At 37.8% G+C, this 17,626-nt stretch overlaps 1 protein-coding gene across 2 annotated transcripts in view; it reads left to right on the forward strand.

The window, feature by feature from the left end:
• The window catches only part of CNTN1 (contactin 1), a 423,340-nt gene that overhangs the window by 349,746 nt on the left and 55,968 nt on the right, over positions 1-17,626 (forward strand). The window contains exon 19 of one of the 2 annotated variants that reach the window (XM_058191828.1): positions 11,714-12,944. The exons of the other annotated variant lie outside the window; for it this stretch is intronic. Coding sequence (XP_058047811.1) covers positions 11,714-11,733 — 20 coding nt within the window. The 3' untranslated portion in view covers positions 11,734-12,944. Of the gene's footprint in view, positions 1-11,713; positions 12,945-17,626 lie in introns of those variants that run through there. 2 annotated transcript variants of the gene reach the window in all.

The raw sequence follows: 17,626 nt of genomic DNA on the forward strand, positions 1-17,626 counted from the left end.
ATTACTATCCATCAATAATTCTGACTTTGACCAATTTACTTTCAGACCTGTCATTTCCTCAAATTCTTTCAAATGCTTTTATATCTTTTTCAGGTCTTTCTACATTTTCAAAATAATTAAAGTATCATCCGATACAAATTTATCTTATACCCTTATATCCTTCTAATTCTTCATCTTTTCTATCATTTTGTCAAAATTTCCATAGCCAATAAAAATAATGTTGGGGACAAGGGACATCCTTGTCTCGTACCTGCTTCTAATTTGATCTCTTCAGTTAATATTCCATTCACCTTCACTCTTGCACTGCTTTTTTTATACAATTTTGAAATAACATGTATAAACTTATTACCAAAGCCTAAAGCCTCCACAATTACTTTAATAGTTTCCCATTGTACGGAATCAAAAGCTTTAAAAATATCCAATGATACTATACCAATTTTATCACCGTTATATTCAGCTACATCTATAATATTTAATACTCTTCTAACAATATCACTCATGTATCTACCCTTCACGAAACCTACTTGGTTGTAACTTATATATCTATCTATAAATCTATTTAATCTATTACTTATAATAGCAGTAAATATCTTTGCATCCTGATTAATTAAAGAAATGGGCGATAGGACTCAATCCTTTCTAAATCTTTATCTGGTTTAGGAATTAGGATATCACCATTCTATTCCATGACGAAGGTACTTCCCCACCATGTAATATTCCATTAAATAATTTTTGCAATCTTGGTATTATTAATTCTTTAAATTCTTTATAAAACTCAACAGGTAATCCATCCTCACCTGGAGCTTTCCCTAATTTTAATTTTTGTATAATTCCATTAATCTCATCTTGTGTTATATCTTCTTCCATCAATTCCTTATATGTTTGATCAATTTTCACCACATATTTTCTAAATAGCTTTGCAATTTTCCCCGATTAATTGGTTTCTTTGAGTATAGATTCTGAAAAAAATTTCTAACCACTTCACATTTCTCTAATTTTTTATAACATCTTATACCTCTATCATCTATCAAAACTCCAATTTCTCTCTTCTCTCTTTTATTTTTCGCCATCTTTGCCAATAATTTTGAATTTCTATTACTAAATTCAAAAAAATTCCTATTTAAATATCTCAAATTTCTTTTACCAACTCTGTATCCTCTTCTATCATTTTATTTCTTAACATATTAAGCTCCTGAAGAATTTTTTTTCTTTAGTAAGCAAAATTGATTTTCCAATTCTTTAATCTGATTTTATCTCTTTCCATTTTAATTTTATAATTTTTATATTTCCTACTTGATAATTTAATACTCTCCCCTCTAAACACCGCTTTCATCGCATCCCAAACAATTTCAAATTTAACCTCCCCGTTATCATTTAATCTCCAACTTTCCTCCAATTTTTTAAGTATCCATTTTTTATCCTTTTCATTTTATACAGTTTCTCCTCATATCTCCAATAGCTTCTTTTTTTCTCAAAATTAAAATCTAAATCCACCATAACTTCTGCATGATCAGAATCTTTAAAAATTCCCACATCTACCTTATCCACATTATTCAACAAATCTTTAGAAAGAAAAATATAATCAATTCTAGAATATGTATTATATATCTTAGAGAAAAAAGTATATACTCTTTCAATTCCTTTGACCTCTCTCCACACATCCACCACGCCGTTTCGAAGCATCCACGTATTTAAAATCCCCATTTTATTTGCTCCTCCACAGCGGGTGGGATTAGTTCTGTCTATTTTATCTCTGATTAAATTAAAATCCCCAGCCACAATTACTTTCCCTACACTTTCCTTCTCCAAAATTTTTGTTATTTTTTCAAGAAATTCTCTTTGTTTTTCATTCAGTAAATATAAATTAACAAGTGTCACTTTTTCCTCATTAAGATTTCCAACAATTATTACATATCTTCCATCCTCATCCAAAATTACCTGATGTTTTTCAAAATACACCCTATCTGATATCCGTGTTGCAACTCCTCTGGCTTTTGAAGTTCCAAATGCTTTTTCATATATTTGCATACCTTTTATATACATTCTATTTGAATCTTCAGTTTTCTGATGGGTTTCTTGTAGAAATAAAATATCTGGTAAATCTCTTTTAATCTGAAGTTCCAATCTTCTTCTTTTAATCTGATTCCCTGTACCCTTCACATTCCATGACATTATCTTTATAACTCCCATTCAAAATATAAATCTTTCAATCCTATCCCCGCATCTTCCTTTCTGTGCCCAAAACCCAACACCAAACTCCCACATAACCAACATTTAACATATAAAAAACAACAAGAAAACCAAACAAAAAACAAAAAACAAGACAAACAACAAAATACAAACAATCTTCTTCCCCCACATCCTCATCGATTTCGCCTCCATAAAGAGAATGGGGGAGAGGGGACGTGCCAATGTCCGGGCCACTTCTTTCGGGCTGTCTATTTAAATTCATCACACAAAAAAAAGGATGATGATGGCTCTCTCCCGCATTCAACTTCATATTTTCCAAGACTCTTATCTGCTTCTTCTCCTACTGTATCCTCACGACTTTTCTTCTGTTCAACCAACACAGGTGATATTACTTACCTCTTTAACCCTTTGGGTCTTGCCCTCCAATAGCCCCTTTTTCTTCTTCTAGGGTTGATGTTTCCACGTGTTCCACCCATCTTAAGCATTTGATCTTTTATCTCCATTAAATCCTCCATCTCAATCAGTCCAAGCTCCGTAAATATAATAATGCATCTATATCTGGGGTGATTGTACGCATCCTTCCTTTATAAAAAATTTCAATTGTTGTGGTGGCCTCCAATTGTATTTAATTCCATTATCTCTCAAAACTTTTGTAATTGGTTTTAAAAAAAATCTCCATGCCCTTTCTTCTCTTGATATATCCGGGAAGACTTGAATAGTCTTCCCTTCAAACTTTAAAGCATCTCCCATCTCTCTCACCTTGGCTGTAACTTCCAGCTTATCACCAAGATTTGCGAACCTGACAAGCACATTCCTGTTAAAACCATTTTGCCTTCTATATCCAATTCTAAAAACACTTGCCAGATCTGCTATTGTGAACGTAAGTTGCGTATCCAAATCATTAATCCATTTCAAAACCCGCTGTTTCAATTTATCCTCCTTTTCTTCTGAAATCCCGCGGATAACCAAATTATATTTCCTCATCTCTTCTTCCAAGAGACAAATTCTCTTATCTTGCTGCTCATTTTTATAATATATTTCACCAATTTGCCGATCTACTTTTACCTCATGTACATGGATCTGCTCCATTTCATCTTTAATAATTGTCATTTCTTCTCTTTGCTTTGCAAAATTTTCATTCATCTCTTGTTTCATATTTTTCATTTCCGATGTCATTTCCAGTCTCATATTGTCCATACGCTCTGATAGTCCTACTATTTTTTCCCCAATTTTATTTAAAGCTGCAGCAAGTTGCTGCGTTTCTGAAAGTTGTTGAATCATTTTAAATAATCTTAAAAAACTTTTTTCCAAGCTAGTATTTCAAACCAATTTTACAGAGGGTCTTAATGAAGATCAAGGGACGGCAGTCTTTTAATTGAAGAGAAGTGGCTTATTTGCACTCGTTATCTCTCAGTAGCTTGTGACTCATAGTCACTCCACAAAGAAACACAGATACCTCCCAGCTTTTAAACAATAATCAGCGCCATTTTTTCTCCACGTCAGCAAAAGAGAAAGAAAAAAAAGACCAACTTAAATTTCAAAACAAAGTCCTTTTTTTATTTTCTGTGATATAAACAAGCTATTAATTTCCTCTCAAAATAAAAAAAAAATTTAAAAAAAATTATCCGCCCAGTGAAATCCTATTGCTGGCAGTCAGTCCAACACAAAAGATCGGTTTCTCTTCAGTTAAATTCTTCTCATTAACAAATTCAGTCTTTAATATTCACTCCTTAGCCTCAGCAATAAAAAAAAATTTTTTTAACACAGAACACGATAGTTATAATAGGAAAAGCAAAAGACAACAATTTATTCCAAACTTATCGTGTCTGCCAGTCGGCTCGGTCACCCCCACGCTGTAAAAACTCCTTAATTCAAGCAGTTTCAGATGACCTACCAGTTTTAAATTCAGTCTGCTGGGCTATTAACACTTTCACTTCATGATTTATTAACTTTCATCCAAAACGGTGCATTCCAAACAGCATAAATCCTCATAAATCTTCATTAATAAGCCCTGTGAAGTGAAGGAAAGGTCCTTACCCCACCACGGTCATGGCCACACACCCCATAGGTGCAGGGTTGTAAGGACCCATCAGCATTAGTTTGAAGTAGCACCACCCCAACCTCCACATCACTTTCATCGGCCTGGACGATGAAAGAGGCTTCCATGATGGAGTGTTTTAGAACAGGCTTGGTGGCAAAAAGCCACTTCAGTTTCTCAAAAGTGGCTTGACATTCCATGGCCCACTTGAGCGGCCTACTAGGTTTTGGCTTGGCTTCCCCCTTCGTTTTCAGAAGGTTGGTAATGGTAATGCAATTTGTGCAAACAAGGGGATAAACTGTCAATAAAAGTTCACAAACCCCAAGAAACTTTGTAGCTGCTTGCGGGTGCATGGGGGTGCCCGCTTCAGGACTACCTGGACTTTCTCCAGATCCATTTCTATCCCTCATTTGAAATGCAGTATCCCAAATAGTCAATCTTACTTTGATGGAATTCACATTTTGACAACTTAGTGTACAATTCGGCTACTCTGAGTTTTTTCAGAACTGACCGCACCAGTTTCATGTGTTCATTCATGGTCTCCGTATAAATAAGAATGTCTAAGTAGAGAAGGACCCCCTTGTAGAGATGTTCATGCAATACCTTGTTAATCAATTGCATGAACACTGCCGGGGCCGCTTGTAGCCCAAAAGGGAGCACCCTAAACTGGAAGCAACCCAGAGGATAATTGAAGGCAGTTTTCCATTCATCACAGTAAGCCTCTCTCAAATCCAGTTTAATGAAAATCTTCCCCTTAGCCAGGTGAGCTAACATGTCTCTCATAAGGGGCACTGGGTAAATATTTTCTACACAAATGGTGTTCAGGTTTCGGTAATCCACACACAAGCAAAGAGACCCATCTTTTTTCTCCCGAAACAAAACCGGGGTAGCCACTCAGCTTCGATGGTTGGATGAAGCCCCATTTTAAGTTTTTATCAATAAAAATTTGCAGCTCTTCCAGCTCGTGAGGGATCATGGAGTAGATCTTTGGTTTGGGGAGCTTCTTCCCAGGAAGGATCTCTGCCACAGTCAGTGGGTCGATGGGGTGGGAGTACATCTGACGCTTTCTCGTTGAAAGCCTCCCTGAGGTCCTAATATTCCTTAGGGATTTTTTCTTCCCTAGCAATGCGTTCGCTCACCACTGCTGCCAACTTCTTCGAAGCTTTGGCCATGCAAAAAGGTTTGCCCCTTCCTTGTCCAGCTGGGTGGAGAGGATGCGTAACCATCCCCTCCTCCAATTCACCTGGGGGTTCCATTTCTGTAGCCAAGGCAGTCCAAGCAAGAGAGGTCATTCTATACCAGGGTCTGGGTGATCCCCCATCCATATCTCAACAGGTTCGGTCACAAAATGGGAGCCCCCCCAGCTACTGACTCATCCAACTGGCAGAATGCAATGGGTAATTTCATTTTTAATCTTAGTCCCACTTTATCCACCACCTCTGGGCTGATAACACACCTAATACATCCAGAGTCTAAGAGGACTAGCATCTTCCCCTGGGCACCTGATGATGGCATCCTTAGTTCTACTGGGATAGTCATGGGGTCCCCATACTGACTTACCAGGGGGTCATCATCAGTGTCAGTTTCGGTTTCATTGTCTTCTGCAGTGGTGGAAGTTCCCAACTCCCCCAGGCCTGGGGAAGTGAACTCAATGATTTCCACCCCCTTCAGGGCCATCTCGCAATTCTTGGCTGGAGGCTTGTCAGCTTTCTTCCCACTAGCAGGGGTCGGCTTGGAGACAAGTTTGGAGAAACAATTGGCAACCCGATGCCCCTCTTTCCCACATCGGAAGCAGGCTGTGGACTTAGGCTTCGAGGCTGCCCCCCCCCCTTTGGATGCTCTGGGGCTTTCTCTTTGTGGAGTGAGGGAAGGCTTGTTCCAAATCCGCCCCCTATGGTAGCGATCCCTGGCCAGGTCAATTTCCACGTCAGTGGCCATCACATACCAGCGTTGCCGATCTCAAGGGGTCCCCCGAGAGCAGCAAGTCTTGTAGATGTCCTCATTAAGGCCATCCTTATAACATTCCATCAGGGCCTCCTGGGACCACCCCTTCATGTGGCGCACCAGCTCGCGAAACTCCTGGGTGTATTCTGCCACAGATTTCCGCCCCTGATTTATAGACTTCATTCTGATTCTGGCGTTCTGCTCAGCTAGGCGGTCCTCAAAACGCACTCGGAGTGCCACATCGGAGTGCCAAGTGGTCATAATTCCTCAGCAGGGGGGAATTCTCATCATGGAGGCCCACCCATCAGCAGCCATTCCCCCAAGGGCCATAGTGACGCATTTCACATTGGCAGCTTCTGATGAGAAATCCTCTTCATGCTCCTCCATGTGATTCCACACTTTGGTTAGGAAGAATCCCAAACCTTGGGATCTCCTCCGTATTTTACTGTAAGCGGTGGAATCTTTGGACTCCAACACCTCCGAGTTCCTGCCCCTTACCAGGGGGACCTGAGTTGTAGCCTCAGCTTGAGCCCCAGCATTCTGCTCTCTCTCTGCTCAGACTCTAGGAACCTCTTCTGTGCTCACTGAAGCCTCTGCTTTCCCCACCCTTCGGGTTTTCAATCTCCCCCTGTGCTGGCAATGCATACCTTTTGCAGGCTTTACAACTTTCAAAGGCTTCTTTCAAGAGTTGCATGGCTTGAGTCAGAAGGAGGTCCTCTTTGTTCTCTTCCTGCCAAACTGCCTCTCCACACCGGTGTCTGGTAACTGTCACCCTTGAGGGGATTTCCTCTGGTGGTTTCATCCTCCCCCACGCCCAGCGACCACTTAGCTCTGACTGTTTTCTTTAAGCTATAATTCTGGCATCCACTCCAAAACCTCCCTGCAGTGCTTGGACTTAGGAGTGGATTCAGTGGCTCCCATGTCCTCCTGGTCACTGTCTTGGTCAGACATTCTTGGCTCAGCCCCCCCCCCAGTAGAGTTTTCTCTGGGATGGCTGGTAAAGCAGACTTTGCTTAATGTCAGGTGTGCCTCTATTCAAAACTCAAGAAAGAAAAACCCCAACTCCATATTTGAATGCAAGTACTTTTCAATGCAATGAAACAAAAAGTCTGAGGCAATAGGCATGAAAATTACATATTGAAAGCAATCCCAAATCCCTCCCCCCAAGGACTAGGTTGATCGTCCAATCCACAGCTCCCCAAAATGTCATGTGGGTCACTTCTTCAAATGGCCCCATCTATCTGGTATGCCAGAACAGTTGACCTTGACAACTATCAGCTCCCTCTGCAGCTGCTCTGAAGCCTGTGAGAATTTTCCTCCCTTTTTTTGAGACATTTCCACCAGCTCACTTCCCCGCTCCCAAATACCAGCAAATCCTCCCCCCTTCCATTACAATGCTAGCCAAAAGCAAGCAAGCATCATAGAGGCTGACACTTGGGGAGCAAACCACTTCAAAATCTAAAACTCGAGCTACAAGTATTTTCTGTTACTTCAAAGTAATATCTAATATTTCTATAGTAATCTCCGTGAAAATCTCTTCCTATCTTTTTTCTAAGTTTTTCAAAATGTCATTCCATCTTCAGGAAGCGGGAAGGTTTGTGTATGCACAGCCACTTGACTTCTTTTGAATGAGTAGCACACACCAGGGACACACTCCAGGGACACATACTGTAGTGTAACTACAGGAAGTCCTTGACTTACACCAATTGAGCACAAAATTTCCATTGCTAAATGAGACAGTTGTTAAGTGAATCTTACCCCATTTTACAACTTCTCTTGCCACATTTGTTAAATGAATCATTGCAGTTGTTAAAATTAGTAACATGATGGTTTAGTGAATTTGGCTTCCCCATTGACTTTGCTTGTCAGGTCACAAAAGGGGATCACTACAACCATCATAAATATGAACCAGTTGCCAAGCATCTGAATTTTGATCACGTGATCATGGGATGCTGCAATGGTCGTGTGAAAAATGGTAAAAAATAATTTTTTCAGTGATGTAACTTTGAACAGTCACTAAATGAACTCTTGTAAGTTGAGGACTACCTATATATGTGTTCAGATGTTTTTTTTTTAAAAATCTGTTCTGAATCTTCACAATTCTACTTCATTGGATGACCAGGATTTTTTTACTCTCTATAATTTTTATTTATTTATTTATTTATTTAATCATATTTGTATACCGCCCTATCTCCCGAGGGACTCAGGGCGGTTAACAGGCACTTAAAAACACATAAATACAGCATAAAAACAATATTAAAAAACTTATTCTAAAAGCCCAATAACTAAAAAATATATAAAAATAAAACCCAATTTAAAACCCGTAAATTTAAAATCTAACTCAGTCCTGCGCAAATAAATAAGTATGTTTTAAGCTCGCGGCGGAAGGTCCGAAGGTCTGGAAGCTGACGAAGTCCTGGGGGTAGCTCGTTCCAGAGGGTGGGAGCCCCCACAGAGAAGGCCCTTCCCCTGGGTGTCGCCAGACGACATTGCCTCGCTGACGGCACCCTGAGGAGTCCCTCTCTATGAGAGCGCACGGGTCGGTGAGAAGTATTCGGTAGCAGTAGGCGGTCCTGTAAGTAACCCGGCCCTATGCCAATTTAAACATCTCACTAGCCTTTTCTCTAAATTAAAAATATATTTTTTACCTATTTGATAATTAGTTTGGTCTTTTAAATTTAATTTTTTTAGGTATGCTAAATAGGTCTGTGTCCTACAATATAAGTACTGACAAATGATGTTTTCTTTATTAAAAATGTTTATTGAAAATTCTGATGATAATGGTAAAACAAATACAAACTGATCTCAGAGGAAAAAAAGAGATAAAAAGAAAGAATAGAAAGGAAGGAAGGAAGGAAGGAAGGAAGGAAGGAAGGAAGGAAGGAAGGAAGGAAGGAAGGAAGGAAGGAAAAAAATAATCCCATGACATTTGAATAAATTAAAGATCAAGAATATTAGAAGAAAAGGACATAATATAAAGCTTTTTTGTTTTACCAAAGCTAATTTTTCTTTTTCCTAGTCCCAAAGGCTTCTTTAACAAAAAAAAGTCTTTAACAAACTTCTTTAATGAATCTAATTAAAAGTTATCATCCAAGTCATTCTTTTGGTTTATGATTTGTATTTCCACCTTAACCTATTTGTTTTGTATAGCCAGCAAAAAGTCCTTATCCCAATCATTCCCTTGGCTGGTCATTTGTGTTTCCAATTTAGCTATCTTCTCTTTCTTCTAATCCACATTTTTTCTCTTATCCAGTATTTCTGGTTTTACATCAGACAAAAAAAAAATCCCCGTCTGTTTATCCTGTAAATTTCTCAAAATATTTTCTTTTACACCTGTCATTCCTTCATTAATATCTTTTGGACATAAGTCTATCCATAGGAACAAACATCATTGCTGACCTCTGATGATCAGTTTCCAAAACCATGAAATCCTGAATGTCTGTTATGACTGGTTAGACAAAACAATGTAGTTTCCATGAAAATCTCTCTCTCTCTCTCTCTCCTCTCTCCCTCCTTCCCTCCCTCTTCCCCTCCCTCCCTCACTCTGTTTCTCTGTGTGTGTCTGTGTGTATGTATGTATATGTGTGTATAAACCATGTTTCCCTGAAAATAAGACCTGGTCTTATTGCAAGCAGACAAAGCTTTGTCTCTCTCTGAGTGAAAAGTGCAGAACAAGGCAGAGGCAGGGGTGATTCCAACATGCTGCCCACTCCATCCCACCATCTCTCAGCTTGTTTGTAGCCATGCTGACCATGAGGCGTAGTGATCACCTGCCTCTCTCATCTCCCATGCCTCTGCCTCTCCCTGCTGCTGGTTCCACTGCGCAAGACTCCCTTGAATCTCCCTTGAATCAGTCAGTCATGCAGTACATCCGGATCCCCTATCTTCTCCTCCCACCTCTGCCTCCACACTTGGACTTAATGGTATTTGTGCTGCAACAAGGGGCCAGTGGGCTATGGCTCTTGCCAGACACCATCACTCCCCCACACTCGCTGCCTCTCGTGCTGGCCATGCCCATGCCCCAGGCTTATTTTGGGGGGTAGGGCTTATATTAGGCACACTCCAAAAAAGCAGGCTAGGGGTTATTATTGGAGTAAGTCTTATTTTTGGGGAAAACACAGTATATATTCATTCCAAAAACCTATAGCAAAATATTCTATATTTGTCTGGTTCCTTAATTCATTTATAATTTTCTTGGATCAGAGTATTATTTTTGCCATTTATTTACAATTTCTTAAATTGTTTATAGTTAATATTTATTTTATTCAAGAATGAAGATTAAACTCACTAGGTAGCTTTTGAAACTTGTCATTTCAAGGATCTCTAATAGCCTTAATTAAATAAGTGATTTTTAAAAGTGATTAGAAACTGTCCTTTAATAGGCTCTGCTATGGTTGAGACATGATGACTTTTTCCTTTGTCTCCCGGTGCACAAATATCTGGGAGACTGCTGTCCTATATCTGAAGTACTTGTGGGTAGTAGCTCATCCTCTCCTTATCCGGAGAAGTTTCTTAGACCCAATCAACTCACCTGTTCTTCAGTCTGCGCCTTGGTCATCATCTCCATTCATACAGAGATGTGGTAGTTCATCATACTTCTCTCGGAAATCTGCTGGCAAGTGATAAGCTTTCTTACCAGCCTTACATAGAATATATAAAACTTTGCCAGTTTTATTGTTAGCTACTTTTTCAATATATACCAAACTTGATTTTAAGGGACTCCTACTAAACCTTAAACCTATATTTACTCAAGCTACTATCAACCTCTGTATGTCCTTTTTCTGGGCTACTTTCACTAATATAGATCCTTTCAACCACCCTCTTGTGTATTTAAAATTAGGATTTTTAATAAATGTTCATCATTTACTCTTACATATTGAATCACTTTAGAAATACATAGAAATTTATAGCCTTAATAGATCTGATCTTTTAATTGTTCCTTTCATCACTCATTACTACAAAACTGATCATTTCTTGACTTAGCCTGACTTAAAACTATTTGGTTTTAACATCTCTTTAAATCTTCTGACCAGAAAGTCCACTAAAAAAAATTAAATCTGCGGTAATGTATAAATGTCTATAATCTCTAATATAATGATTTTTATGGTTTCTTGACGTTTCAATCAAAAAATTATGTGAAACCTCCTAGAACATAGTAGGCGAAATAGCTGAAAATCAGGCATTTATGCTTTGTAAGACATTGGTACATTTCTAAATGATTTTTCACATGATTAGAAGCTACTTTCTATTTAAAGTGAGATGGATACATTGCACTAACACTTAGCTTTTATGTTAGTTTGGCAGTGCAAGAACACAAAACATACAGATAATTGTTAAATTATGACCATAAAGAAAATATGTCAAAACACTGAATTTGATAATTCAAATGTACACCTGATTGAAAGTTTTTAACTCTGATTTTCTGAAGTCCAATATCAAATTCGTGACCTTATCATCTGCAACACATGTTCTGCTTTGTTTAATTGTTTTATTTAGATTTTAGCACATAGTTGAATGTGCATATTATTTTGCCTTCAACAGGTATTTCTTTCTCTACATGAAGAATTAGCACTGCTCCTATTGTTCAAGATAATGCATGCTGTTTTGACTGTATGAAGGGGATAACAGCATTTCTCCAGGAAGTCGTATATCATTGTAAAAATATTTTGTATTTGCTTTTTAGTGCATTGTTGAGTATAAATGCATATATGAAATACAAATTGGCATTGCTAAAAAAATAACCACTAGTCTTCTATTTAATCTGGCACTGCTTTAAGGACTAAGAAAGCTTTAGCTATACAGGCTAATCAAAAATTCAATGAAGAAAATCTGTATAATTTCAAGTAAAACAGAATGTAAGCCAATAAATTGAGCTAATGTTATTTAGATTTCCTTTTTCTATATTTGCTTTAATGTAAGAACTTAAATATTAAATACAAAATACATAAACTTGTAAGATTGCTTATGTGAAAAATAATTGCTTATGACAATTTGATGAATAGAAAAAAGCATTATAATGCATGAAGACTTTTTTTAACAAAATAATGAAGATTCAGTTGTACAACTTAAAGTTAACACCTAGCATCATTGACTGTTGGCAATCATTTGTAGGTGAAGCTAACACAAAATGTAGCAGATTGTTGCTATTTTTAAGGAGATAAATAACTGGAATAACTGCAAAATCATAGCATTTGAAAAACCCTATTTATTACTTATATTGCAATATAGTTTGATAGATAAAGGATTATAAGAGAACCAGTGAGAACAAATTTTGAGAACATTGTAGAACAGAAACAATAACTATAATGTCTCCATCATCGATCCTATCATATTTTGCTAAAGTGCACTATTTCCTCCATAGTTTAACATTTTATTCTGCTAAGTGAATTGAAGATAAGCAATTGAAGATTTTTTTTTAATATATACATTCTTAAACTGACACATAGCACAGTTGTGGAGAAAACCAACTATGTTGTTACCTGGATCATGACTTAAATTTAAAGCAGTATGTTTAGGACAGTGATATCATAAAACTTCCTAAGGGTATAAATTAAACTTAACATTAATGTGTCTTAATATTAACAGAAACAAAGAAAATAACTGAGGTTGTTTTCTGTAATGGCTTAATTTTATAGTTTAGATGTGTTGCATATAGAAATAATGATACAACTTGTTTCGTTTTTCTATATTTGTCCATGTCAATGATGAACTGCCTTTCTTTATCACGTCTATAAATATCAAACTTTGTAATAAAATATTGAATGTTGTCCTATGATGTTCAGAAATGTTTATATCCATTCACCCTTGTGTGACTGTTACAAATGGTTGTGGATTTGAGCATAGATTCATCTGCCTATTTTATAACCACACACACACAAACACACATACATGTATTCTTTGTTGCTTCTGCATGTAATTATTGCAGTGATGAAGGCACATAGTGTAAATGCCTGGTATTTGGCCTACAACTGATGTGCTTTGTGTTTATGCACATTTGACTTAGCAATATGCATGCCCCATGCAGACTTTGGAGCATGACTTAAACACTGACTAGGATGACAGACAACGGACAGATACTAACAACGGTTAGTAATAAAGACCACTGAAGTGTTTCTTCTAGACTTTGACACCACTGTATCCAGTAATTGGGAGCCTTCCAAACTCAATACACACTAAGATTTCCAAAGTGCTGTGTTTATGTAAGACTCACCTAAAAGCTAGTATTCTCATACCACATTTAACTAGGCAGAGCTTTGATAACCAGTGAAAATGGTTATAAATCTAAAGACAATGACTTTAACTAAGTAAATAAAGCCTATTTGGGCCGGCAGTTAAAAAGAGCAGCCATATATTGATCACAGTGCAGACCTAAAATGCTGCACTGTAAAACCAAAAATCAGTTTCAAGTTCCTTAGCTACTATTGGCAAAACCATAATTAGAATTTCAGCAAGAGACTGAAAATCAGAATATCAAGTGATAGGCTAGTCCCAGAAACAGTCAAGATATTTTCAGCACCAAAAATATGTTATTTTGGCAAATTATGAATCTTCTGAGAAGCTTTAAATACTGTAACACAATCCTCTTTATTTCATATACAAATGCTGCTGAAATTCTGAAAGCTTGATTTGGTCAGGATATGATCCTCTAAAGCAGGGGTGTCAAATTCACATCATCACATTGTCACGTGACATATCACAACTTCCCCCCTCCTTTGCTAAAATGGGGTGGGCGTGGCCAACATGTGACACATCCGACCCACGGGCCGCAAGTTTTGCACTCCTGTTCTAAAGCTTCAGTTCTCCAAATTAAATCTTTTTTGATAGCTCATTTATAACCAACTTAGCTATCTCCCTTTATTGTTTCCTATGTTCTTGAGGTGAAGTCATGATGGCTCAGTTGTTAAAAATGCGGAACATGTCAGGTGGAAGACCCAAACGCTGTGTGACGGTTCAGCTCCTGCCCACCTAGCAATTCAAAAGCATGCAAATCAGAATAGATAAATAACTACCACTTCTGTGGAAGATAACAGCTTTCTGTGCACCTCAGCATATAGTCATGCTAGCCACATGACCCTGGAAATGTCTTCAGATAATGCATACTCCCTCGGCTAAGAAATGAGGGTGAGCACTGCCCCCTAGAGTAAAAAACAATTGAACAGTGGAAACCTTTACCTTTATTTTATGTTCTTGAAAATGACAAAACCTTATAATTCCAGATGCAAAAGCTCAGGTTAAGAGTTAAGAATGGTGGAAGTTCTTCTGAGAATGATGACATATTTGGCATGCAGCATTTCCTCTGCTTTTGAATATGACCTGGTTTTTCTGAATATTTCCAACATTACCTCCTTTCCAGTGGTGGGATTCAGCCAGTTTGCACCACTTCGGGAGATCCGGTTGTTAACTTTGGCAAACTGGTTGTTGGAAGAAATAATTAAGGCAGAGAACCAGTTGTTAAATTACTTGAATCCCACCACTGCTCCTTCCCCTGCAGAGATAGATTTCTACAAATCCAAGATCTTATTCACCTCATATTCCTCTTGTCACTTGACCTGGAATGGCAGTGGTGGTGGTCATACAGGTTGGGGTACGTTGAATGCACTAGATAGTCTGGGAATGGTATAATATGAATAATGTAAAGCAAGAGCTTGAATTCCATTGGATTGATTTGGGCCATGACAGAATGGTATGATGTATCTAGAATAGAATAGAATAGAATTTTATTTTATATCTAGGTTCTATGCCTGACTTCATCTAAATTCCTTTAGGTTCTATGCCTGACTCTTCACAAGCAGATGATTGTGGACATACACACTTTCTGGTCCATTTGAAGGGATACTTTTTATTACTATTAACAGTCTGCAGAGCTGTTGTAATTGTGCTCTGCTCCAATTTCCTTCCATCTGAACCACCTGAAATTGCTTGACTAATTTGTCCCTATAGATACAAAAGATATACAAGGATATACAAGGATATAAAAGCAACTGATGATAATATCTGTAATTGAAATGGAAGGTATCTATTCAGTGGGCAGATTATGGGAGTTTTACTTAAATTATGTCAAGATAATAGCATTATCCAGTTATCTTCTTAGTAACAGACATAGCATCTTAAGTACTGTTCAAGCATGCCTTTGATTTGGTCAATTTGTGCAGATTGTGCAATTTGAATTGGGAAAGGGACAATGCAAAGAGCAACTCTGCCTAGAGAAGTTTTCCCAGAATCACATAGTGAAGTATGCACCCCTATTCCAATTATGAGATCTAATATGGCAGTAGTCTCATAGGTCTCATAGTTTCCAAACATTGTGAAGTGATAATTGAACTAACTTCTAAGATCACATATGATTAAAGAAGAAAGAAAATGACTCATTTTTGAGAGCAGGTTTATTTTAACTAGAAAGTAATGTATGTAGGAATTTAATCCTTTGTGCATTGGGAGAAGTCCAAAATGATTACCTCCCAGTGTTCCAAAAGTATTAATAAATTTGTAAACTTAAATAGTGAGTTTTTCAATTTCTTGTATGTATGTAAGGTATATTTCCATGTAATACTGCACTTCTGCCTTTGCACAAGCACCCAGAAATCTCAGTTTTTCTTCCAGATTGATATAGCACACCTGCAGGACATACCCATTAAATTCATTGAATGGCAAATAGATTGAAACTCATTAAAGCAGGATCTTTTGTTGAAGTGAAAATAGAGTCTGGGCTAAAAGCATCCTCCTATTGTTTTATTTTATTCTGTGTAAGACATGTTGTTGGTTATGTTGGTTATTTTAAATTTCATGGGCTAGGACTGATGATTGTCCAAATTTGCAAGCTGCAAAATTTCCCACTCATAAAGTCATAGTTACTTTTCATCCACCAACTCCTCCCTAAACTCTGATTTGTGTGATAAGGCATCTTCCTTTCAATTCTTCCAATTAAAAAAATAGAATTTGGGGAGTGGGGAGTACAACAAATCAGTGTTGACTGAGTTTCCTTACAGTTTAGAGGTTTTCCAAGGTTTGATGTAATGAATGGGACTGCATTGGGTTCTTCACTCACTCTCTAAAGCTTCTTTGATAACTACAAATTCCTTATCCCATTTCATTTCAGCTAGACTGAGTTTTTATAAATGGTATAGGTGTAGCAGCATTGCTCCAGATACATTCCTTTTTATCAGACGTTATATACTGGGATATAGATGTTTCAGGGTGGGATTTGATATGATAGATAATTTCTAAATTTATTAGAAATAAATTAAAGGATTATTAGCACGCATCAAGGCTGTAGAGGATAGTTGAACAAACCAGAACTTTTAAATCTCTCACATTATATAGCTTGTTTCTAATCTGGGTTCACGTCTAACCTTAAAATACAAAAACTACAGAAATCAAACACAAGGAAGAATATTTTATGCCTCTACTAAAGTTGATGATTTAGCCATTGTTAAACTGTTTTCATTAGTATTCTTAAATATTTCTGAAATATATTAGAAGATCACTATGATATGTAATCAGGAACTGATCTATGAAGTCTCATAGCACATTTGTTTATGAAGTATTGGAAGATGACTGAACCATTACATGAACCAAAACCACACAATAAATTCAGATAAAATATTTCTGATGTGGAATTTTATTTATTTATTTATTTATTTATTTATTTGATTTTTATACCGCCCTTCTCCCGAAGGACTCAGGCAAAAATAAAACAGATAATACAATATACAATTTAAAAAGCAGATTAAAAAACTTATTTTAAAATTAGCCTGATAGGTTAAAATATACTAGACTAAAAAACCCCATTTAAAATTAATTAATTAAAATTTAAAATTTAAAATTAATAAAATTCAATTCAAGCCAGCCCCGCGCGAATGAAAAGATGTGTCTTCAGTTCGCGACGGAAAGTCCGAAGGTCAGGTATTTGGCGTAAACCCGGGGGAAGCTTGTTCCAGAGAAGGCCCTTCCCCTGGGGGCCGCCAGCCAACATTGTTTGGCGGATGGCACCCTGAGAAGTCCCTCTCTGTGAGAGCGTACAGGTCGGTGGGAGGCATGTGGTAACAGCAGGCGGTCCCGTAAGTACCCAGGCCCTAAGCCATGGAGCGCTTTAAAGGTCATAACCAACACTTTAAAGTGCACTCGAAAGGCCACAGGTAGCCAGTGCAGTCTGCGCAGGAGCGGTGTTACGTGGGAGCTACGCGTAGCTCCCTCTATCACCCGCGCAGCTGCATTCTGGACTAGCTGAAGCCTCCGAGTGCACTTCAAGGGGAGCCCCATGTAGAGAGCATTACAATAATCCAAGCGAGAGGTAACGAGCGCATGAGTGACTGTGCACAAGGCATCTCAATCAAGAAAGGGGCGCAACTGCCGAACCAGGCGAACCTGGTGGAAGGCCCTCCTGGAGACGGCCGTCAAATGATCTTCAAACGACAGCCGATCATCCAGGAGGACGCCTAAGTTGCGCACCCTATC

This window comes from Ahaetulla prasina, chromosome 7 (assembly GCF_028640845.1).
Source record: "Ahaetulla prasina isolate Xishuangbanna chromosome 7, ASM2864084v1, whole genome shotgun sequence".
Taxonomy (NCBI): Eukaryota; Metazoa; Chordata; class Lepidosauria; order Squamata; family Colubridae; genus Ahaetulla; species Ahaetulla prasina.